General features: G+C 40.9%; 1 protein-coding gene across 6 annotated transcripts in view; it reads right to left on the reverse strand.

The window, feature by feature from the left end:
* VGLL4 (vestigial like family member 4) overlaps positions 1–25,292 on the reverse strand; it is a 91,254-nt gene that overhangs the window by 5,717 nt on the left and 60,245 nt on the right. For 4 of the 6 annotated variants that reach the window (XM_055710120.1, XM_027812900.2, XM_055710119.1 and 1 more), the window contains 2 exons: positions 19,588–19,777; positions 1,442–1,664 (listed from right to left, as the gene is read on the reverse strand). In XM_055710120.1, the coding sequence (XP_055566095.1) occupies positions 1,442–1,664; positions 19,588–19,777 (413 nt within the window). The other 2 variants (XM_055710121.1, XM_055710122.1) reach the window with 2 other exon arrangements.

Genomic DNA, 25,292 nt, shown 5'->3' on the forward strand with positions numbered 1-25,292 from the left:
CTCAACATCCTATTTTCCTAAGAAAATAGATTGTAATCTAGTTCAAAACATCAAAGATAATAAATAAGAGAGAGATGAATCTGGTAATGGGCAACAGGAATCAGCCCAAGTCAAACATGCCAAAACAGAAGAGTGTCAGAGATGTTAGCTGCTAGGCTGAGACGCAGCGGCAGTACTATCAAAGGGCACCAGTGTCGTCAGTGGAAGCCTGTCCCTTCCTCCTCTGTCATCACCAAACGCTGAGAGCAAAGAAGAGCCGTTCTGCACAGAACAATAACTCTGCAATCTGTCTGCCAAATGATGCAAGATAGCAGCAGCACTAGTGTACAGCTAGGCATTTTGGCAGAGCAAAATGTAAAAAACTAGTGTACACAGCCAACCACTGTGAAAACTAGTATATAGCTCCAGTGAAAGGAAGCATTCATAAACTGCATATGGAAAAATCCCAACCTCTGAAAGATCATCCACTTGAACTGTTTACCCTTTACAGGTCGTGACAGTAGGGAAGAAGGAAGGAAGGAAGGAAGGAAGGTAGGAAGGTAGGAAGGAAGAGCTTGGGTGCATGGGCCAGTTTAATTTTTCAACACTGCAGCTCATCACAACTCAATGATCTTCCCTTCTCTCTCCATTTGTGAGAGGGATAAAAGAGAGTCCGACATACAATAAAACTGTTACTGTATAACCTGCATAGAGATGGCTCATCTTCAGCAGTTCTGAAGGAAAACAAATACAATGTACAAGATGGCAAGCCAACACCCAAGCAACCAGCCGAAACCAAACTAAACAAACCACTCCCAACATACAGAAATAAAGAATAAAATAATCAAAAATCATTACTCTGCTTTAGGAAAAGTCGTTATGAAACAGTGATACAACATGGCTCTGACCACATAATAACTGCTTTTGGCTGGCTAAAACAACTTCAGGTCATTCCAGCTTCCTTCACCTGGACAACTCCGTGCAAAATTCTCCTTTACACCCTTTATGCCTTGCATCTCTTCTTCAGCACTCCTGGCAGGAGAGTGCAGGCACGGAGGGGAGGGAGGTAGCACTGACCGCCAGGAGCAGCACAGATGAATATCCTCTTTACCTGCGAACTGCATCAGTCATTGCCTAGCAGTTCCCGGAGCTTCGCTCAACCACAGACTCTGCATTCCCAATTAAAACACATGCATTCACAGGCTTAGCAAAGCATCAGAAAAATCAGGCAGGACAAGAAATCTGTGACGGACACATTTAAACATCAGCAATTTATTTACATTAAACACAATGAGCTGCGACATTCATTGTGCATTTTTAAAATACATTTTGCTGAAGAATAGCATCGCCTACCTATTGTAACTCACAATACATTCTGCTTACATCTGGGAAGTCCTCACTGTGCCTACAGCAAGGATTCCTACAGCCACCCAGAGTTTCTTGTCAGCCTAGAAGCCAGTACCTGCTGCCGTTCCACAGAAGTCAGTGTAGGTGTGATGCCAACTGTTCGGGTTGCATCCATGCTGTTTTTGGTCAGTGCTAGAGGTTGATCCATGGTCAAGCTTGGGATTGAGGCATACATGTGATTGGCATGAAGGCTCATTGTTGGGGCAGCAGCCCTCTCTATTGGGCTGCGACTCCTCTCTCTGTGCTCCTTCCGATAATCTCCATTGGCAGTCTTGTTTCTAATACATGAAAGAAAAAAGGCCAAAGGACAAGCTATAACGAGATATGCAACATTAAATCCCTTTAGGAAACACGTGCCAATGCATTTTGCTGGGTTTGTGAGGAGTCTAAAATCCCTCAGTGAGGTATTACTCCTGGTCTCTCCAGCCACCACCCTGCAAAGACACACCAATCATTGACATTTGCAAGCTCTGGCAACCAACATTTTCCTTCAGCCTAGAATTTCTTCAGATACTGATCTAAATGCACCAAGTAACAACTTTGTTAAGATCAGACACCTCGTTTAACATACTATTAATCCCACTCTGTCTCCTAACACTGCAATATTCTTTGAGCACTGCTGCAGCCCAATAGAAGTTTATTTTACTCAAAAGACATGGTTGATTTCAGCAAAATGCAATGAGTCAAGGAAGGAAGCAAAATCTTCAGAGCAGAAAATGAAGGAAAAGCAAAATACACTGCACTTAACTCCGAATCATTTAATTACAACTCTTCTTTAAAAAGGGTAATTTCAAACTACTACTGAACAGTAAATCTAAGATGTACTCACATAATTAACCTATCACTCACTGCAATTAAAATAATACCTATTTTGTACTTCTGTATGAGACAGGGGTATTTCATTTCCATACAGCAATATAATTGTCATTAAAGGCAAACCAGTGCATCAAAGGAAAGGTACTTCACTCATATTGGTGAAGGCAGTTGTTCATAACCACTTCCCTAGGTAAGTGTGAGAACACACCAGTATTGTAAGAGTTAACACGCTGGAACACCTAGTGCCTTAGTGTGAAAGAGCAAATCCAGTCTACCTTTCAAGTACGAAAGCACTGGAGGAGAAAGCTGGTTCTATGGAAAATATATTCTGTATTCAGAAGATTCTTGAAGTAATAATGAAATGTCCTATTGTATCTGCGTGTAAGCGGGTAAAATCCAAGGCATTTTGTTCCCCACTTTTAAGTGTATCATAGGAAATTAATATGCAGGAGTAATCTTTACAAATGCCGTAATGAGTATTACACAGAGACATTAAAGGAATAGAAAAATGTTTTCTGTAGTACTAGAAATTAAGATGTATGAAGAGTATTCAATATTGAAGTTACAACTCCAAGAAGCTACAGTCCATTTCAGCATCTGAGAAACTCGCCTGCAAAGGAAGGCTAACAGCTGAGGGGGAAAAAAAAGCCCTGCCAACAGAGGGAAATAAAGCGCCCCAAAGCTTATCAAAATGCTACAGAAACAAACTTGTAGGTTTATAGAAATTAAATCTTTATTTAGATTTATCAATGGTTACTTGTTGTTTTATGTTAGTTAAAAACAGACAGTAAGATTCCTCTGCCTTGGGGTTGCTTTCTCGGTATCACATAAAATCAAACCACTGGTGCTCACATCCACCCCTCAGTACCACAGCACTGCCTCCCAGCACGGCAGGTCCCCCCCTGCCGCTGCCAGCCCGCCTTGGAGTACACTGCGGCCGTGCTCTGCCGCCATCCCGCCCCGGCAGGCAGGGTGCTCACAGTTCTGCACGGTGTTTGTTTAAGTACCTTTTGAGACCATGTAAACTTTTAGCCTCAACAGCATCCTATGGCAACAGGTTCCACAGTTTACATACTTTGTTAATTTTAACCTAAAATCTAGCGTGGTCTGCTGTCACCCTAGTTCTTGTATTAGGTGAGAGACAAAGCCATCACTCCCTGCTTATCTTCATGTCACTCCCGAGTTCATCTCTCTATTCAACAGCCTTTTTTACCCAGGGTACTACTTTCTTCAAACAAAAACCGTTCCCGTACCTTTGCCAACCTTGTGCCCCCCCCCCCCCCCCCCCCCCCCCCCCGCAAGAACTAAAAAAGCTATAAACTTTCTTGAGATGAGGGAACAGATCTCTGCTGCATTCAGGAACAGGACCTTTGCTGATCTAATCACAATTCTTCCATGCTATTCTTCAGCTTGCTCAAGAGCCACTTGGTCATATAGAAATCTGCTATTGCTGCCCAAATCAAAAACTCATTTATCACAGCAAAATTAGGGTTAATATCGTACCAGGCAACCAGTGACTTGAGAACCTCAGGACACAGTTTATTCTCTATGCCAAATTCCCTTGACATGCTTAGGAGGGAACAGCCGACAGAGTAACAGTATCATTTTTAACTGTTTGGACACACCACCACCACCCCCACCCCCGCCCCCATCGCTTCTCCCTTTTTAACTAATTACAAATTAGTAGTTGCAGATCAGCAGCATCTACCATAAAAATCTAACCTTTAAGGTTTCACAGCTGGTGCTCAAGATGTTCTCTGGAAATCATGTCTTTCTTCTATCCTTCCTTACAGGCCAGATTTAGACACAATAAAGCAGCACACAAACCAGGAAATACATTCTCACAGCGCTGCATTTCAATCTTTTGCCAGCTTTGGTACCATTTCAATTCACAAGACTACTTCGCAGGATCAGCATTCAGAAGAAAGAAGTTTAGAATTGCAGTGCTGTGAGCTAATGACTGATGCAAATGTGTGACTTAATGGCTGCACAACAGACTATATTTAAAGTACCGTAGCCTCATCTTGAATTACAGTCCTGAAACAGCTACCGAACACAACAAAATAACCCTTCACCACTCCTTCGGAAGCAAGCATGGAACTTCATAAATAGTATGCCTTTGCAGAGTGTTTCTGTACCTGGACACCAGCCATTAGATAGCCTGGGAAATAACAACATGAAAAGACATCACTAAAATCATTGTTCCAGGGATAAAGGCAATGCTGCGTAGAGATGGCTCATTCTTCTTGCTGTAATGCAGGATCTTTGGCGGCTGCAAGCCAAAATCTTACTGTTCAATTAAATATTATCTGGTCTACTACAATTTAAACCAGTTGGAGGCTGCAAAACCACATACAGTTCCAGTAGGTTCCTATTTTTCACTGCCTCAAAGAAAAAAAAAAAAATCCCTGTTCAGAATGGTTATATTCTGTTTTAATAAGCACAGGCTGACTTTCAAAGTAAAACCTTTTGTTTCCTCCACCAAAAATACTTGTAAAATGGAACAAAAAACGTAGCTACACCAGTTTTTTGGGGTTTTGTTCTTAGAACTCAGATTTCAACAACTTAGTGCTGCATTTACTGGGGGGGGGGGGGGGGGGGGGGAGCTGTCAAGTGATCCGTGATGAACAACCACCCTACTGAAATTCCCAAGGAAAAGAAATTTTCCATTTTTACAACAGCACCTATTTCACTTCTCATCCTCACTCTAGACAAAAAGTCACAGCCCTAAATATAAATGAACTGGTAGTTTTGGTGCCAAAAATACCCAACCAAAAAACATCCCAAACAACCCAACAAAACTTTTATGCAAAGATTTTTGGAAGAGGGGATCAAGAAACTGGGAAATGGGGTCCGTCAGATGCTGGGAAGACAGCGTCTTAGACCTTGCCTAAAGATAACCTAAAATTATCGATTTATTTCAGTAATCTCAGAAGGCCACACCCTAGCCCTTTCTGAAGGCAAGTAATTCTCTCTTCCTAAATTAGAACAACTCCTCTGCCAGGCAGGGAACTGTTTATACTCTACTCCTCAGCAATCCTCTCCTCAGTTCATCTACCTTCAACGATAGGGTCTTGGCAAAACAATGAAAATACCTGAAGCTTCTACTTCCATATCAGAGATTATTTTTTCTGAGCCCAGCTGAAAATTTTACAGCACTGTGTAGAACAGTAACGCGATAGCTCTGCCCTTGTGAAAATATACCAGCACTTCAGAGTCCCTCCTACTAAATATAAATAGCAAATCCTACACATATCCAACTCCACTTGTAAAACAATTGTACATCAAATTATTTATACAGTCCTCATAAATTTGACATTATTAAATAATTTTAGTTCGAAATGTAATTTTACAAAATAATTTTCTATTAGCAACCAGAAGCTTGTTACAGTTTTTTTTAGTATTATTGAGGGAAGTCACTCTTGTTTTGGTATTAGGTGCTTTGTCAGAAGGAGCAATCAAAATTGCATGTGTTTGAAGATAATTATATTTCACGAAAGTCAATTACTTTAAAGATTCCACATGCATTGAGCAAGCAGAGAGATGCATCCCTTAGTTCAAACATAAGCACAGAAAATTACAAGGAAGGATTTCTGACCATGTTTGAAAAATAACTTCAAAATATACGCTACAAATAAATCCAGCCATCCAAATGGCTTTACCATCCCTCAATTCCACTTTGTCTTAAAAATCGGCATATGCAACTTAACTCTGGACTTCACCTTCAGTGGTGAAAATGCCAGTGCAACTCCACTGGCTTAAAAAACAGTTAGTAATTAATATCGGTGAGCACCTAAGCAAACATCAGGCAGGGAGATGCTATTACATCAGCCATACCCACCACCCTTACTTCCCTCTAACAGAGGTATTCAAGCTACTTGTGGGTTTATTTTAGCAAAATTATACATGATTCCAACCTTCAATTCATTTCTCTAACACTTGAAAAACAGACGTTGTTTTCCGTGTTTCTCCCCAATGAATCATAACCGAGGCTCCAGCACTTACCAAGCATCATGTGCTCAGATGGATGTCATACCAAAACCACACACATCCTGACTGCTAGCTGAAAGTCTGCTTCAGTTTGGTTCTAAATAATGTCTGTTAATTGAAATCAATGTTTCAGTTCTCCTTGGGAAACTGTTCAAAAGGTAGCTCAAATGCGCTGTCCTTAATTTTTTTTTGTTTCTGTTTTTGTTGTTGTTGTACAACCTTTAAATGCGGCTGTTCTGTTCACTGGCACAGCGTGGTGGTAATTCACACTCATCCTACAGGAACAAACTAACTCTGCCAGCTGCTTAAGGAAAAGGAAAAAAAAGAGGCCCACTGAAGGGGACAGTTTTGCTTGCATTCAATTCCAGCCTGCAGATCCTTAAGGAACAGATGCCAAAAGTATTACTGTACCTCTAAGTGAAGAAATCACAGACGTTTCACACTCCCTTTGGCAGAAATAAAGCTTTATCTTGAGATGGTTCTACTGTAGGAGTGTGTTTCACTTGCAGAAAGAACAAGTATCCACTTACAGTGCTTTTTAATTATCATGCAAGATGTTTTCTTTAGACAAGCACAATGCAAAGAGTAAACTTTCATTTGTGTAACCTAGTTCAAATATGATTTAAGTATTTTCAGCATCTTTATAAATATTTGCTTTCTAACGTCTTTTACTGTATTTGTTCACAAACTTTAAGTCTGAAAGAGGACAAATGCTTTTGTTAAAGACTACTGAAGGATTTATAATCCACTGATATAAACTATCTTCTCCACATGATGGGGATCATTTCCTGCGAAAGTATCTACTTGCATAACATTAATTCTGTTAGTGTGAGGTGGGAAAACAAGAATATAAGGTGACATTTCAAAAATACGACAATATATATCCAGAGGGTAAGATCCTAAGTGTTCTTTCTTCAGAATTTAAGCAATCCAAATCCACTAAAAAAAACCCCAAGCAAAACCTTAAAGTATTAGCAGTTTGCTCTTTGAGTGTCAGCCAATTATCTGAAGTATTTGTAACGTGAAAAAATACTCCAAACAACCCGATGCACTCTTCAAACCGCATCTACTTTGAATGGCTGCCACCTAAATACATAAACCTTTTCCATCCCATTTTATTAACTTTATGCTTCCCAGTTACTTGGAGCAGGCTTTTCCTTTTATGGCTTAGTACTCTGTCCCAAAAAACTTTTAAGTAGGCAACCTGCAAGAGTTTATTGTTTTTGCAAGAATCTCTTCTACACAGAACCTGGATTTCAGATATGGTTTCCTAAGAAAAATAAAGAATGCCCTTGCTTTTTGCCACTGCCGCTATTTAAGCATTATTTGTACAGTATATTCCCCCTTGCAGGAAACCTTTTGGACAAACTAAATATCTTCTTGTTCAGACCAATGCACAGCTAAAACTGACAACTGACATTCCATTAGCACCTTTCTGGAGGCGGCACCGCAGCAGCTATGCCTCCTGCTATGGTTCTGGAGGACTCCAGAACAGCAGTTTGCCAGCCAGCTGGCCAAAAAGTAGTTCTTTAACCGAGGTCTGTAGCTGGCAAATCCTCCACTTCTTCCCCCATTCAAGTGTGGTTAACAAGGGAAGAAGCAGGTGGCTAAGTCTTCACTTTCTGCCTCAGGCTAGAAACAACTCAGCAAAGGCACCCAGGACTTTAAGCACTGCCTCAAAGGTTCTCCAGCCACCAATAATTAATTAAACTTGACTCTTCCCAGAAAAGATTTTGTTCTTTTTAATTTTTCAATTTGAACATCAGGCCCAGTTTGGAGAATTAAGTACCATTATTTACGCAGGTTCTTTCAGAGTCAGAAGTACGCAAGCACTGACCATACCTATTTTTCCCTGCTCTCTCCACTCCTCTAATCAGAATTCTGCAGTTCCTTCCCGTAAAAAAAATTCAGTTCATGAATTTGTTTTTTTTTTCCAGCTTACTACTACACCCAATGGAAAGACCCTTGAGATGGGAAGTCAAAATAAAACCACTGAAAATATAACTAACAAGAAATAGGATACACTAACAAGAAACAGGATAATCTTACATATGAACAAAAAATAGGTCAGACCTTCTATATTTATCCTCACCAAAACAAGATTTTCAGAGATAAAATCTTGGACCAGATAGTTACTTGCAAACATAATCAACCAGGAGAACAGATTCCACAGTAAAAGAAATAAATTACTAATAAGCTGTGAAACACATAAAGGAGTGTCCCATTACTGCCTGCTTGCCTGCACCAAGCAAAAATACTCAGATACAGAAGAGCTTCCCTTCCTGAGGGCTTAATATTCACAAGTATGAAAGAATGCAAGAGAACCGCATGATGTAAGACCTTAGTCAAAAGCCAAACCCACAAAACTGAAATCTAAATCTAATGTACAGTAAAATCAATTAACACAATCTCAGATCCTACTTATTTTTCTCACAGGACTTTTTTTTTTTTTTTTTTTAATGTTTGGCCATCTTTGCTCCAGCGTTCATAGCATTGTTTTAAAAGGCAGCACTGGTTGCTTTTATAACAGCAATCACTCGTTCCATCCCTAAGTAAATCTCAGGGATTTATATCAGTGAAAAACTATGTCACTGCTGGAACACATGCATACATATACAATCCAGGAATGATGGCAAAGTTACCTTACTGCAATAGGTACAGACTGCTGGTTACCTGTAAAATCAAAACCTGTACTTTAACTTCAAAAAAAGACTAGGAAGAAAAAAAAAATTACCCCAGAACTCGCCCAATAATTGCTCTGCTCTGCACTTGTACCGCCTGCCCACTCAGCTCCAAACCTCCTACATTTAGGTTCTCATGTTGTGTGGTACACCTGATAGTTCATTTTACAATACCATAATTTTTGGAAGAGGTTTTATGTGAGGCCATACTTGAGATGTAAACAATGAAATCTTAACATATAATAAATATCTGGAAAAATTCTGAAATGATAAAGTGATCTCATTCATTCTGCTGAGGTAGCTGTAAATATTAATTAGCCTGTTTGGAAAATTAAATAAACTTTTTTAAAAAAAATCACTAACAGCTCAAAAAGTGGAGCTAGAATAATAGAAGGTTCCAGCATTTCAGTACCACCACAGTAACAAGTGTCTAGGTGTAACTGAATATCGCAGTAATTACAAAAAGTTTCCTAAAAAATGCACCATGGTTTCTGGAGCATAAACATAAGCCCATTTCGTCTCTTCAAAGTTTTGCTCAACTCAGTCTAGGTGGAAACCAACAACCGACCACAACTCCCATCAGCTTTAACTTAAATTTTCAAGGATTGAGGACAAAAAATATTCAGCCACCTGCCAATCTCATCAGCCAAAGAGGAGAAACTTTCAGGTCCTATGGCCTACAATGCAACATCACTGCCTTCCCTGTTCTAACTACTGTCTAACAGCCTGTCAAGGGAACAGCACATTTCTTGGAAAGGACACAGAAGTAACCAAACATTTAAGATTTATCTGATTCAGCCATCTCCCCCTAACCCTTCTCTTCAAAGAATGCCAGTAACCCTGGTTGCCTTTGGAAAAACCTGCACAACACACTAGAAAAATGTGTTAAGTGAAGAATTGTTTCTGCCAACTGTGAAGACCAAAAGACAGAAGATGCGAACGGCTCAATCTCAAAAAGGCTCTGCAGGGTATGTGGTCTGTCTTTAGAAGAGACTGCTACTACAGAGGGCACTTTTCTTGGAAGATAGTTTCACTAAAACGGCAGAACTCAGACACATCAATGCACACCAGAAACTCAAACCTATCATTTGTTAATCAGGCCCCAGAACTAAGGGTTCACTTCTAGCTCAAAAGTACACTATATAGATGGCAACACAAAATCTGGGTGCTTGAAGGCACAATAATCTTACTCTGAGAAAGTCAAACAAAACTGGTGAAACAGAGTGAAGCCTGCCAGTGTTCACATCTGCAGAGCAAGTCAGGCTACTGCATATATTGGGGCGAACAGAACATGATCTAGAAAGGTAAGTCACCGCTGGAATGGAAACTAAAAGTAACGGTGCAGGAGTCTGAACTGTTTCAAGTCTGTAAAGCACTCTGAATTGCTTACAGGGGGAAAACATCCAGAAAAGCGAATGATAAAAAAATGAGGTTAAAGGGACACTCCAAACTTTCCTTAAATTTTCTAACAAGCAAGATGGAAAACCAGACAGTACAAGGAAAGAGCAAAGAGGCTTCCATGAAAACAGCCAGAAGGTCAGAGGGGTTACTGGAAAGATTCAGAGGCAGCTATAACAGGATTAATTTGTACTCAATTGCAATGCCCACACAAACACCTCTGGCAGACGTTTCCTCTTACATTCCACCAAGTCATGTGATGGGTCACGTGCAGCTTTTATTGTTCAGCCATATTAACATCTTTTTGAAGTCAAACTTGGCACATGCAACAGACGTTTTATACTGAGTCACTGGAAAATACTGTAAAAACTATTTATGATCACACAGAGAAAACTATGGGCCAATGTCAGAAAAAAGCTTGCACGTAAAATACACACAGCAGCGGGTCATGTCCTAGTGCAACAAGATTAGCCACATACATGTGTGCTCGATACTGCCAGGGTACATCAGTCTGTTCTGCAGGCTCTGGGAAAACTTGGTGGTGTTGAAACTCAATGGTGAAACTGTGCAGAACTGTCAGAGGAAATAAAAAATGGCAGTTACATTTTCTTAACGAGTGTTTTCTGGGTTGCTCCTTACAATATTTTCTGCTTTTTCATTTGGAAAAAATACTTTCTTTCATCTCTCCATGCATGTCACAGAACTCTTTCTGTAAAAGCGGGTACCAGATTAAGTCAATCTTTGAACCCCACATTCTCAAAAGTTTATGGGATTTTATTTAGTTCAACCACCTAAAGGCCTGCATCAGGTAGAAGCTTATGGTTGAGGAGCAGACTAATAATTTTCTTCAGATAGATGATGTGGGAAGCAAAAGATATCAACAGCATAAGAATGGCAAGTTTATTTAGTAAGAACTTCAACAACACAAGCCAGCCTCTGAAAATAAGGTCACCAGTGCCAGAATTAACTGTGTTAAATTGTCAGGAGATGGGATTATAGAGCTTTATTTTCCAACTTCAATGGTTCTTACGAGAACAAGGGGAAAAGGGCCTGGATCATTAAAGCTTAGAAATTATGGTCTCCATCTATCAGATACACAATGTAACATTAGCTGACGTGAAGCAGGAAAAGCTGAGAAATATATTAATTCACTTTCAGACAGCAATTTCAATAAAATCTCAGAAAAACACACCAGGCTTTAGGCTTTTAGACTGAGAATGGTGTTGGTTTTAAGACATGACATTTTTTCATGGGCTGTTTTATAAAAGGAATAAACATTTCATTAGAAGTTTATTGAAGCTGTTTGTAATTGCTAATAAAATCTGAACTACTGAAACCTCTAGAAGCTCTATAAATACAACAACAGCTTCCTTACATTTTGCACAACTATTTGTACCAATACAGTAGAATAATTCCTTTGAAAAGCTGATAAGCAAACCGACCGCAGCAGCAGTATGTTTGAAAGGGTACTTGTACAGCTAAGGCGCCCAAGTCCACCGTCACATTCTGCAATCAGCAGTATTCTCTCACAGCAACTTTTGGCTTAAAGGGAGACTTTACATAGAAACACAAATCACAAGAAAAAATGTTTTGAGGTTTTTACTTTACCCCCCTTTTAAAGTACTGATTTACGAATACTGAAAGTTACCGTTAAAAATGGGACAAAAAGACTCACAAAGCATTGTTCCTTATCATCCAGATAGCAAAGAAGTCAGCCGCGCCCACGCAGCAAAAACATGTATGCTGCACGCAGCTCTGACAAGGACTTGAAAGACAGGACTTTGACAGGAACGCAGGAATCGACCTCAGCTTGACTGTAACACGGGACTCCTCCATTATTTACAGTAACCGTACATCTGCACCGTATTAAAGACTACATGAAGCAGTAATTAGTGTGCTGAGACTTCTCCCCAGATGTTTTGGAAAGTCTTTCTCATGGCTTACCAAAGGCATCCCACCCCTCGTTTTCCTCCTGACCAGGTACTGGGGCCTGCGCAGCGGGGCGAGGGGGACCCAGCTCCCGGGCCTGCGGGCACAGCGCCCCAGCACACCCCCTCCGCTTCCCACCCGCGCCTTCCACCGTATTTTAGGAACAATATTCGCATTGTGAATGAGAAATCCTGGAGAACTGCTGAGCCGCAGAGTTTGTTTACAGTGTTAAGGGAGTTATGCAAGAAATTTAAAGGATGACTCGATTCCAATCAAGCAATATGGACGTGGGTATCAAATTTAGGCAACATCACGGCAACTACAAAGTAGAGCGGATTCCCACAACGTTTTCCGCTGGGGGAAGCTGTCGAATAAAATTGAGGTCAAAACCTTCAGACTTCAATGGCGACGAAATCCTTTTATTTCCTTTGTCATTTTCTTTGGGGATAAGCCCTACCCGAAGGCCGGCCCGCCCCTGGGCCGCGCCGGGCGGGCCGGCGGGGAAGGGGCCGGTACTAACCTCGGGGCGAGCATGGCCCGGGCGCAGGAAGGCGGCCGCGTCCCCCCGGCCCGCCCGGGGCCTCAAGGCTCGGCGAGCGGCTGAGGCGCAGAGCGCGGCCCCCGCCGCCCTGTCACGATAAGAGTCCCCCGCGCCGCGCGCCCGGCCCCGGGCAGCGGCCGGCCCCCTGAGGCGGCTGGGCGGGAAGCCGGCCCGGGCTGCCGACGCGGCCGAGAGGGGACGAGCCCGCGTACTCCCCCCACGTCGCTGTCGGGAGCGGCCAGCGCGGAGCCGCCGCCCCGGCCCCGGCCGCCCCCTCACGCGCCGCATCGGCCCGGGCAGCGCCCGCCGGGGGCACCGCCACCGCCCGCCGCGCCGACGGGAAACGCCAAGATGGCCGCGCCCGGCGGCAGGGCCCGGGGACGCTCGTCGCCTCTCCGCGCTGAGAAATCATGGCGCTCCTTCAGGGCCGGCACCCCGATGCTGGCGGAAGGGGTTACAGCCGGTCTGCATGTCCCCGAGGCGCGTTACAGCCTGAGAGAAAACGAAAGGAGGCTGCCCAGGCCAGCACTTTCGGTCTGGGAGAAAAAAACCCACTTATTCAACTAGAAATTAATGTAACATTTTATTCCAAATCTTACCCTTACAGAGTCATTGTCTATAGCAACCGTGTCCATAACATTCTAATTCTCAAGAGCACAACTTTCTAGTAAATGGTACATCTGTCAAACCGCAGGAAACATCTGGGAAAATGGTTAAATAAGAAGTGAGATTAAACCTTTGTTTCCATACGGTTAGGATATACATCTAGAATAGGCCTGTAGATGTTACTGGTTCTTTTCTTGCCTCTTGCTTAGATATCAGACTTTTGGATTGGTGCTGGATTTCACCCCCGGGCAGAAAGGATAAATCGGGGAATGTGAACGTTCCCTCTGCGGAAAGGCAAGCGCAGCCCCTGGGGCGGGACGGCAGTGCCGGGGCGCCAGGGCCCAGCACACCAGGCCTTGAGCCAGGCTGGCAGCTCCGCGGCAGTGGCATGGCTCCTCACCTCCCAAGGGAGCCCGAACCCACTGTGGAAGCTGTCCGCTCCCTTCCAAAAGAAGGAAAATGGAAGCAGAAAACATTATATGAAAGCAGAATTCTGGAGTGAGCTAGCTAACAAGACCCTTCTGTCTGCAAGTGGAGACACCTGAGCTAACATTGCCTGATTCTTCAAGTACTTAAACATCTACCCGGATTTTGACAGATGAGGTCTTTCTGCAAAGGACTGATAAGCTATCCATCAATTTTTACCCCTGAAGCTGTTCATAACACGCATTTCATGTGCAGTTGGCTATACCCTCCTGAACCCAAAGGGACTTGAGTACTTTCTGAAAATTTACCCCCTTTGATAAGAACTTCCGCTAAACTCACTGTTAAATATTAACTCAGCTATATTAGCTCTTTCAAGTCCACCTCGGAAGCTTCGATTTAATGTACATTTGTTGGAAACAATTTAAGATTAATTTTGTGTAGTGTGTGATCTCCATTAATAAAGAAAAAAATATATCTGATTGATTGGGTCCATCCTTCAGGCAACGTACACACGCAAAAAAAACCCAGTAAATTGGGAAAAGCAGTTTGAAACCTGCTCTGTAATCCTTTGTCCACTGTAATCAACAAGGGCCACATTGTAACAGTTTCACTGGCAATACAGAGGATTTCAGCTTCAACTGCACTGCTTTGAAAACACCAGGTTAATCCCAAAATACTTTAAAGCCATTTCCCTGCCAAGAGAACCGAGTGAAGAGGCTTGCAAGCGAATGAGAGGCATTTTGGGTGTTCAGAGTTGTGTGTTGTGTTCTGGGTTTTTTTCAATTCCAAGTTGTCACAATCAAATGACAGTGTAAATGTATTTTTTAATACCACATAAAGTCTGGAACCAAAAAAGCAGTAGTTAGCAGCAACGAACTTCTCTCAAAACTCCCATGCTACCGCTGCAACCCAGTTCTAAATCTTTCCAAGCCTTGCTTGGAGCTGGAGCCAGCCTCCACCACAACAGGGGCTTGGTTTTCTGCAGAACATTTCCATCCTGCATTCTCAGCCAGGGTCAGGGAATGGTAAAGAGGAAGGTGATGGAGTCACCCTCTAATAAGGAGCATCATGAGCCCTTTGGTTCTTACTCAAAATTCCTTGCTTTGAGCTACAGGCTTGACCAGGACACAGCTGACCTTGGTTTGAGCATGAGGTTGGACAAAATGACTTCCTAAAGCCCATTCTAACATTAATTATTCTATAGTCTTCAAATCCAGGTAACTTCCAGGACAGCTTAGGACAGATTTTTTTTAAAAAAGGATGCCAGAGCAATTTCTATTACAGTGTCATTACAGTGAGCAAACTCCATTGTAGCCTGGCTTTATGGACCAGATTTGCCATGATTCTTCACTGTAACAAATGTGAAGACACAATCCAGAATTTGAAAGAGAAGTGTCTGGGTCTGTACGGCTATGTCCAGAACTAAACATCACCTTATGCAATACACACTAAACTACCTTACTCATGTGTAGACTTTTTTTATTACAAGAAAAAGCCAAATTATGTGTCACACAGATCAAGAGGTGATTATTCCCCAGATGTCTACTTAACAGCTGCAAACTTTTGTTGTAAGATGATTTTCACATAGAAATCCATTGTCATTGCGACCTTAACGCCAGCCAACCAAATGGGATTTGTGACAAAGAGACTGAGGGGAAAATATTCCGTTCATAAGCCTGCTCGTCCCAAACCAAAAATACTAACTTTCAGCCCGAGGTACCCAACAGGCGGACAAAGACAGGAGGCCCTTCCAATACAAATTCAAATGGTCAGTTCCACGTATAATTTTACCAGTAACGCAAAATCTGAATCCTTTTGAAGACGTCAGTGACATCAATTCACTTTAACCTTAAACACAGTGATGCGATCCCACAATTTGCTAGCATACAAACTATTTTTAAAATTGCTGCACCACAGCAATAAAGTATTAGCCATAACCGTCCCTTGCCCAAAAGCAGTGAGGAGTTACAGATGTGCTAGTTCCTACTCAAACTCAGAGAAGCAAGACCAGCCCAGTGCAATTTCTTTTTTTTTTTCCTTTTTAAATAAAAATTAAAAGGTTGTACTCTTGTCATTTACACTTTTTTTTTTTTTTTTTTTGCTTCTTGGCAAACAAACCAAGCCGAGAGGGGACTGTGAGCAGCTCCCTGCAAGGACTCTTACGGCAGCGCCGATGCCCGCTGGGAAAAGGCTGATGTCAGCTCTTAAGAGCTCCCTGCAAGGATAAGGAGGCCTTTGTTTTCAGCTGAACTGTGAAAATGAGAAAATGCCTCCAGCCTGACAAACAAGAAACCCACATAACACAGGTCAGGCCCGAGACCTTCACTTAAAGGTACAACACACTTCACTCGCCTTCCCCTTACATCGCAATGCCCAGGTAAGAGTTAATTTTACACAGGGCTTGCCATGAAATCCTAAATACACCTTGGAAACAGAACAAAGCAGCTTCATTTGTTCAGAAAGACTGCTGGAGCTCTCCAGCCACTTTACCCATACATAAAGAGCTTGTGATTCTTATATAAATCAAGTTCCTAATTACTCTTCTGTAAATCAAGGTGATTTCAGTGAAGTCATACGAAAACAAAGGCATGTTTTAACTTGAGGCTTAAAATAAGCTTGCTTCTCCTTCACAAAGCACTAAAAATGAAGTATGGCACAAATAGCACATTCTACTTCAGTGAATGCATTTTAAGGGAAACATTTGAGGGACATACAAGAAAGCATGAAATGCAAATAATTCCATATGACAATGCGTAGGTTTTCATTTGGGGTGGAAGTAGTCGTTTTTCCCAAAGGAGAGGCTTATGGGTGTAATCTCTATGACCACAGAAACACAGAAGCCTTATACAGTCCAGTACTCCGTCGTAAGCAAGGTAGGCACTTTCCCATACTGATCTTTAAAAATTAATCCACAAGGTCCCGAGTATATTTTACAATCCTAAAGCTAAGAATTACCTCCTCTGAAAAACAGAGCCTTCGATAAATTTTCTTTGCACAGGAATTCCATTACATATTGTAGAAGCCTAGTAGGATTGTCAGGGCTTTTGATTCACTCTACTCCAGAGACTACTCGAACAGTTGTGTTTTTCCATGAGAAAAGTAAACATACTCAAGTACAACTCAAAGAACTTAATCAAAGACAACACATCAGGGTGTTACACCTGAGCAGGGAGTATCTCAAAGCATTCATTTTCCAAACAAAAGGCTGGCATCACTGGATTTCTAATAAAATACCCAAAGCATTTAAATGGATTCATTCCCACTGAAGCACAGTGACCAAGATGCTGGGGTGCTGGTATCTCAGAGTTAACATCAAATTGCTAACAATTCATTTATAAGGACCCACAGAACACAATTCTTGTCCTATTTAATTACATGTCCAACCACAATATGCTGGTGTTAAAGAGGATGAATATACAACTGCTTCACAGTTCTACCAACCCAATCACAAAGACCCAAAGGTCTGAACGAGAGCTCCTCGTAGTTATAAAGACTTCTGTCTTCCAAGCTCTGACTTCCAAATAAGAAAGATCTGCCCATCTGGACATTCGGAATAACTGAAGACATTCAGCTAGAGGAGTATGGATTTAAACACTGCTCTGTGGGCAAGATGCGCGGTCTGTACCCTAATATTGACTGGGGCAGCTACGCCCAGATTTTGTATCACCCAGTCTTTTGTCCTATGCTTTCAGGGGACTTTGTCCTGAAAAGTTAAAAATCCATAGACTTTACATTTCATCTTTATAGTCCAAATCACAAAAATGTCTTTGCTATCACCAAAGAGATTGTGCCACATCTAGCCTCCACGTAATGCTCCAGATCTCTTATGGGTTTGGTTTTCTAAACTGAATCCCGTCAAACTCATACTTCTAGAACCTCCAAGGCACTACAACGTGACTGCCATCATTACGTTCCATAAAATATTTCTTCCCCCAAATCTATACTGTCTTTTCTTTAGTGTGAACAAGTCAAGCTCCTATAACACACTTCTCATCTCCAAAACAAAATTCTTAGGACAGTTCCACAAAGTTTGAGTAATTCATTTCTATTGTTAAACCAGAACACCATAATCCAAGAAGGAGGGAAAATATGAAAAACATTCCAAAAAAATAACTTCATTGTTGGTTGAGCCAGGGAAATGGCAGTAAAGGTCAGAGAACACTTGTGAACTTTTCCGATATATCTGAAATATTTATTCAGCTACTTCAGATACATCACAAAAGTTTGAGTTTTTGTAATATTCAATTGAAAGCATATTTTCATATGGCCAGATCAAACTTACAAAGTAAAGCAGAAAAAAAGATGGCCTCATGTATGCTATTTTAGACTGTTTCATCTGCAGTACATGGTTTAATTGAAATAGATTAAGCCCCATCACACAAACACTAGACAACCAGTGCTTTTTAATATAAGAAGAAAAGATGCACATTTCATATACAAAATCACTGAAAGAATCTACCGAGTAAAAATGCACCATACTGGAAAAGATCAGATAACTTCAAAATATATCTAAGAGAGCACATGAAATAAATGCCTGTATCTTTTAGTTTTGAACCTTGGTTGCACGAGTCTGTTGCTTCAGACTTCATTATTTTTATGGCCTCCACTGTATAAAGTGTTATAATGCACGTAACTGCCAGCTGTGTTTTATTTCATCCCTAGCAATCGAGTTTTTTTTTTAAAAAAAAAAAAATCACACCTCTTCCCACAAAGTTACCTAACAATTCAAAAATGCCATTAAATGTCTTCAGCTGTGTCACGTACATATGCCACAGAAAAACACCACACAAGTTCTTTCCAATACCAGCATTCTCAGCTCCGAAGAAAGGCTATAAATAGTTAAGTTTTTAGGAGAAAGAACAAGGTATGCTGTAAATGAGAAGTCTCTCTCTGCTTGTGAGCTTTTATTGTTTTGCATTACTTCAGTGCTGGATTCCTGATTTGTTACAAATTCCAAGACTGCAGACTACAGGCCCAGCCTCTGACTAACACTCTGGTGATTTATTTGAGGATAAATACCTCTGTTCGCATCTTATGACTGAACACAACAGTCCACAGCAGCATGGAATGCGAGGAATGCAGAGGCTACAGGAGCTGAGGCAGCAGGGAAAGGAGGCAGCTATCAGGCTGCCCTGGACTGCTGAACCGCTCTGATCACTTCCTCCAGTCAAGAATGAAAGGAATTCTCTAAGCCAGTACTTCATGCCAACCAGGCGTGCATTCCCAGCAATGAGAACACAGCAAGAATGGCATTTGACGATTACCCAACACATGCACCTAACTCATCAACACCTTACCTGTACGAAAAATTCCACATCTGACTGTCAGAGCTGCGGTGCAATCCTCGAAGTAATGTTTAGCAACAACTGCAGCTTGCCCAGTTGTCAAGGCAGACTACAGAGCAGCTGGCTCACAATCTCCTGGCCTCAAAAAAATGCAAAGCACTTCTGTTTCTCCTCCTTCTGCTTCCCCACCCCCAGCGGCAGAGAGTACAGAGCGCTCAGAATCAGAGGAAGTGAAAGGAGCAGATTACAAAGAACAAATGAACAATACTTTAGGAACTACAAGGTGAATGCGTATGTTTTACTATAAATAGTTATGTTGAGCTAATTCCTGTGACTTCATGCTGTATGAAAACAAGAGGTCCCGTCTAATCACACCAGCCTTTGTGCAGATCTCCCATACAAACTGGAACAAAGGAAAAATCTAGCACAAAGTTTTGTACGCGGTATGATCTTAGCAAGCACAAAGATGAAGATGAAGAGGACAGCATTAAATTCTATGAACCAGAGATAATACAAGCAAGACACTTACAGATGCGGATTGAACATTCGACTCATTTTAGAAACATGGTCATTTTCACAGTCTAGCTCATCATCCCCTTGGTCCATGCTGAGCTTTCTCTTGTTGGGACTGATAGGAGGAGGGCCTGTTCGATGGTTGGTTAGAGCAGAGGATACTGGAAGAGACTGCATTCTGGGCTCACCTCTTAAAGCTGCTTCACCTACAGGAAGAAGACAAGTGAAAATGAACACGACAAGGAAAAGAGAGTAAAATAGCATGCCCTTTGGAAACATTCTCGCAGAAAAATTTCCCGAGCAGATGTCAGGTCTGCACTGGCACATTTAAACGTGGTTGGTAACATAAACAAGGCATCATAACCCAAACTTTAGCGCTTTATGCTGGAATAAAGAGTTGAAACAAGGTACTATGACAGGGTCGGCTCACCCGATGATCTAAAAGGTTGAGCTAACATATCTTTCCAAGAGCATTTTTATTCAGAAGCACTCCTTCTTACAAGCTGCAATTCCAACACTGAACTTGCATTACCTCATTCTGCAAAGCGTGACTCTTCACAGTGAAATAAGTTTTGATCCTTTTCTTATGGTTGTGGTTATAAATTCCAGGGCTACAGTTCACATTTATGCCAAATATTCAAGATCTAAAACTGAACAAACCTCCAAATTCTCAAATTATTCCTTTTATAACAAGCTGTCCAAAACAAGCTTGTCTGGTATATAACTATGCAAGGTAAAAAGTTAGGGAAAAAAACTGGAACTTGCTGATGCAAGTTTTAAGTTTGTCCTTAAATGTCCTTCTCTGTGCTTTTAAACTATGTTTGGAGACATGAACAAAACAGCATAATTCTTCAGCACAAGAATCACAACATTTCAATTTTAAGAACGCTAATTTTCACCCAGGCAGACTCGTGACAGAGGACTAAGTAGATTATAAATTTTATATAATCCAACACTTATCAAAAAATGGCATTCACAGCACATGGGAGCTGTGTGTAAATAATTCTAGAAATGACACAATTCGCTTGTGCATAAACTCATTCACATATTGTTACTAAGTGCGCATTAAAGTGTGACCACAGTACTTTTCCCATTTCAATTAAATGTCTCTCTAAATGTATAGCCTAAAGCACACTGCTGCATTTCCAGCAGTTATGGACTTTAGTGGAACTCACATCCTTACAGCCACAGGTCATATTTAGACCTCATAGGGATTTAAAGATGGTAAAAAAAATGCTTTGGGGGCTTCATAAGGGGCTTGGAGAGGAGCTAAATTGAGAGGAGCTAAATTAACCATGGTTACCTATTCTGGTAATATCCCTGAAATAGCCACTTTTGCTAGAGTTTAAAATTTGTATTTTTCCTACACTGCCAGAAGCATTTTGTTTTCTACCTGGCCATAATTTCCAGAACTAAAATTAGGATAAAGTTAACTCCATCCACATCCCTGAGGTATCTGACAATGGAAATCTTTGTATGCCACCACACATTTTCACATCATCACCGAGGCAGATGATTTATAAAACGCTGCCCTAATTCCACACACGACAAATACTATTTTGTTGGAAAAAGAACGAGTGTGGAGAAAACCTCCTGAATGTTTACCAGTAAAAATAAGCATTTTGCCAATTTAGTCAGCATAATATAAACTAGCAAATATACACTGACCTATAATACACCACAAGTCATGATTTCTATTAAAGACTCTGGCACCAAATCTGAATAGGAACTTTCCATCTCAGCTCTAAATAGCAAAAGCTGTGCTCTACTGCAAATGCTCTAAGACCAACATCCAGACCCTTTCCTGTTCAAAACAATCGCAGTTTTAATTGGGAAGCCCCCCCACAACGACTCTAATGTTGCAACACAAGCTTTTATCAAAAAGACTTCTCACATGAAATAAATTTTATATCAGTAAAATTTCTGCAGTTTTTCTTCAGCCTTTGTATTTTGCCAGTAGAAACCTTCACCTACCTAGTGTTCACATTCTACACTTTAGAAGTAAACCACATCATACAGGTTTCTCTCAGGGAGGCGCCTCCCTCACGTCTATCTTTGAAAAAAGTAAGTTAGTGCCAATGCCAGAAGATGAAGCTTCTATCAACTACAGTTTGTGATACTTTCATCCTACCCAGACGTAATCACTCGTCTCTCTGCCGTGTATCTGAGAGCACTGCTGAAGACTTAAACACAAAATTCTATTACAGGAATTACAAATAAAAAAAATTACAAAAAACAGGCACCTAACTCGAACTGACTTCTTCTGAGTGATGCCTGACAGGAACACAGGCAATTGCAATATCCACGTAAAGCTAACTCTAGTGTTTACAAAAGACAAAAATCTCTAGCCCCTGTCCCATGTAGTCAGTTAGAAACCTTGCCTTTGCCCAAACAGCGTCTAGGAGCCTGATTCTATAAGATTACCTCACTGGGGTTTTTTCTTTAAATTCATCTTATTATGCGCATGGTAACAACAGCATTTATACATTAACATCCAGATGGAGTAGAAAATCTGGTGAAAATGCTATTTGTATATTGGAATTACAGAAACCCATTTTAAAGAAATTCTGCAAAGAAAGGAATGGCTTCTGAATTAATTAAAGCCTGCTGAATTTGGTAATGCATTTTCCTAATTGTGACGTGAAGCAGTAATTATGCAGGGGACACCAAGGCCTGCAGATAAACATAGCAGAACCGTCCAGTGTATCTGCAGCACCACTGGGCCATTCGCCCCAAATTAATCAAATTAACAGAACTTCGGACAGGTGGCAGCAGTGACCAGGCAGGAGCAGTAAGGGCCCTCCAACCCCCCACCTGGTCCAGGACAGGTTGGAAGACACTGAGCGCCTCCTCAGGAGAAGACAGAAGCGGGTGGTGCTCAGCATCTGGTACAGCCTCTCCTGCAGACAAAAGGCAAGCAGAGAACAATGCCAACCAAAAGAGTCCAGACAATATGGTAAGCTCAAGAGGAAAAATATCTCTACATTGCTTGCAGGGATAAATTGCACATTCATATACTGTATTTGTACTGTGCCATGGGTTCTTATGTGGCTTAATGTATTTGATAAGGGCCCAAACTGCTTTTTATTTAAATAAAAAGGCAACTTATTGCCCCAGTACTTTCCTCCTTACCGAACTTGAATTTAAACCAGAGAGAGAGAAACCACAGCAGAGTCTACCACACAAAATGCTGCCTTACGGACTAGATTTGTCTCCCCCAACTGACCACACTCCATGGTAACCAGACTCGCATCATACAGCTGGCAAGACAACACTCTGATAAAACAACTGTGTTTTATAAAATTCCCCAAGTCCAAACTCCAGTCTTCAAAATTCATTACTGTGACGGCTTGTGTCTGCACTGCAACTGAAAGCAGAGATACCAAACACATTTATTGTGCCTCTCATAATACTTCTCTTTGTTTCTGTAAGCAGCTGGTGTAAGGCACTCCAGATCTGCTGCTTTCAGATAGCTGTACTTAGAACTAGTCATACTAGTATCTTTTTTTTTTTTTCCCTTTTTTTTTTATTAAAACTGTTAGGCAACATGATAAAGCACAGACAAGCTAAACAGAGATAACAACGTGACGTAGTGTCTGCCTATATAGCAGTACTGCAGTAGGGCACTCAGTTGACAGAAGTACATGTAGTCAGCAAGAATGTTCTTTATTTTAACCACTTACAAGCCTAAACTGAAAGTGATTCAAATTAACACATGCAAACTAAATGTTTGTAAAACCAGCATGGCTCTCTTCAGACATACACGACCAGGACGGTTCTCTGTAAACAGCGGATCTTCAACACTGTTTGCGTTTCTCTTGCAGTTCAGTCAGCAGTATCTGCATCCCTACTGAAATGTCCATGCAATACAAACATCACAACAGCAAAGGTCATGTTTTCACAAGTGTGGATTTGATAGCAAGACACCAGAGAAGTCTTAAAATATGTCTGAGAACTCCAGGAGTTACCAAAGACTGGAAAAAAAAAATACACACTATTTTGGCAGCTAGCTTCCTTCCTCTCTGACCTAGCAACTCAGTACGGGTTGCACTAAGACATGGCTACCATATCCTATTCCCCCTCCCAATTTCCTCTCTCCTGCTGGCTACTATTAATGCATAAAATCCAAGCATTAATTACAATCCAGAAATGAAAAGGCTTCATCTTTCCAGCCAAAGATTAACATGATACAGACCTTAAAACAGATTCAAACAAAACTCCTGGAAAGAAAATTCCAGCACTGCCCTTTCCCATTTTACTTTTTGGTTCTGTATCTGAGAAATGGGTTTGTCTACAAGAGTAAATTCCTGACACATTTATTAACTCGGGGCAGGGGGATGTCCTTGGCTGTGATGTCTGTCGATAGGGTTCTTACCTTTAAGCTCATGGATTGACTAACCATGACCTCAGGCCACTCAATTAATAAAATCATGGGCACAAGCATTTAACAGACTTCAATTAACGTGCACTACACCTTTAATCACCTTTTCCAATACCTCCATGCAGACAAACTCTCATTAGTAAAAGGAGTTGCCTCATGTTCTTAGGGCCAGACATTCCCAGGAAGCAAAAAGTACATGAAGATCTTCAAGGGCAGTTTTCTCTACCGATCCAAGATCAAAATTTAGCCCTCATGACGTATGAAACATTTCTACTGAAAAGCCAAGACATTCACAGAAGTTATATATATGTGAACAGGATATTAAAAAAAAAATAATAATCTCATTTTCTGTTCCTATATTCTAACAAATATGAGGAGATAAAATCACAAATTGATTGGAATGGATTTATGAACTATTACATGTTTTCTGCCCCCATCTCAAACACAAAAGTCAGTCTGTGCCAACATAAATTGGGATAAATGGCATAAAAATTCCAATTCATGCACAAAAATCACATGATTTGAGATATCGAATACCAAGCAGGGAATTCGCCACAAATTACTCAATTCAACAAGTCATCAAAACAAAAGAATCACAATACACTGCCACAGAATTAATCTGCAGATGTTGTCAGCTGCCTAGTTTGGGCATTACTTCACAGCATACTATACACATTGTAAGAGGACTGATACCCTTGAAATTGGGAAATTCCCCAGAAATTAAATCTGTGTGAAATAGACTACAGGCAATCTTAAAAGTATGTAATTTAAGGCAGATTTACTTCACTTGCTTGACCAAAGAAAATGAATTAATACATTCAGACTCCTCTGTAGTAAATCTTTGGTTCATGATAAAAGAGATCTTAAGTAGCAGTCATAAATGATATTATTTATATAATTGTTGAACATTTAACATTTCTGTAACTCCCATTCAAGCTAACAAACAAAAAAAAAATCCTCGTGTAAAGCCATCATTTCATACCACTATATTTCTGGATTGCAGATTCTATAAAAGATATGATTTAAACTGAGCTTAAATAAGATTTAGTTCTGGGAATTAGTCTGCCAGACACTGTAAGCAAACCCACAGTAGTCTGTGTTTCCTTTAGAGTGTATAAAACAGGCCTACCTGGGGAGCATAATAAAACAGCAAACTACGGCAACACAAAAAAAAAACAACCCCACAGTATTAATGGAAACAGCCTAATCATAAAACACTGCTATGAAATCAAATCTTGGGAATATTTGTATTGTAATTGATAAGATTTCTTTCAGCAGCAAACTTACTGATTCACATATCTGACACATATTTTACTGACTTTCTTGTAAGATTACAAAAA

The sequence above is a fragment of the Falco cherrug genome, chromosome 4 (genome assembly GCF_023634085.1).
Source record: "Falco cherrug isolate bFalChe1 chromosome 4, bFalChe1.pri, whole genome shotgun sequence".
Classification (NCBI taxonomy): domain Eukaryota; kingdom Metazoa; phylum Chordata; class Aves; order Falconiformes; family Falconidae; genus Falco; species Falco cherrug.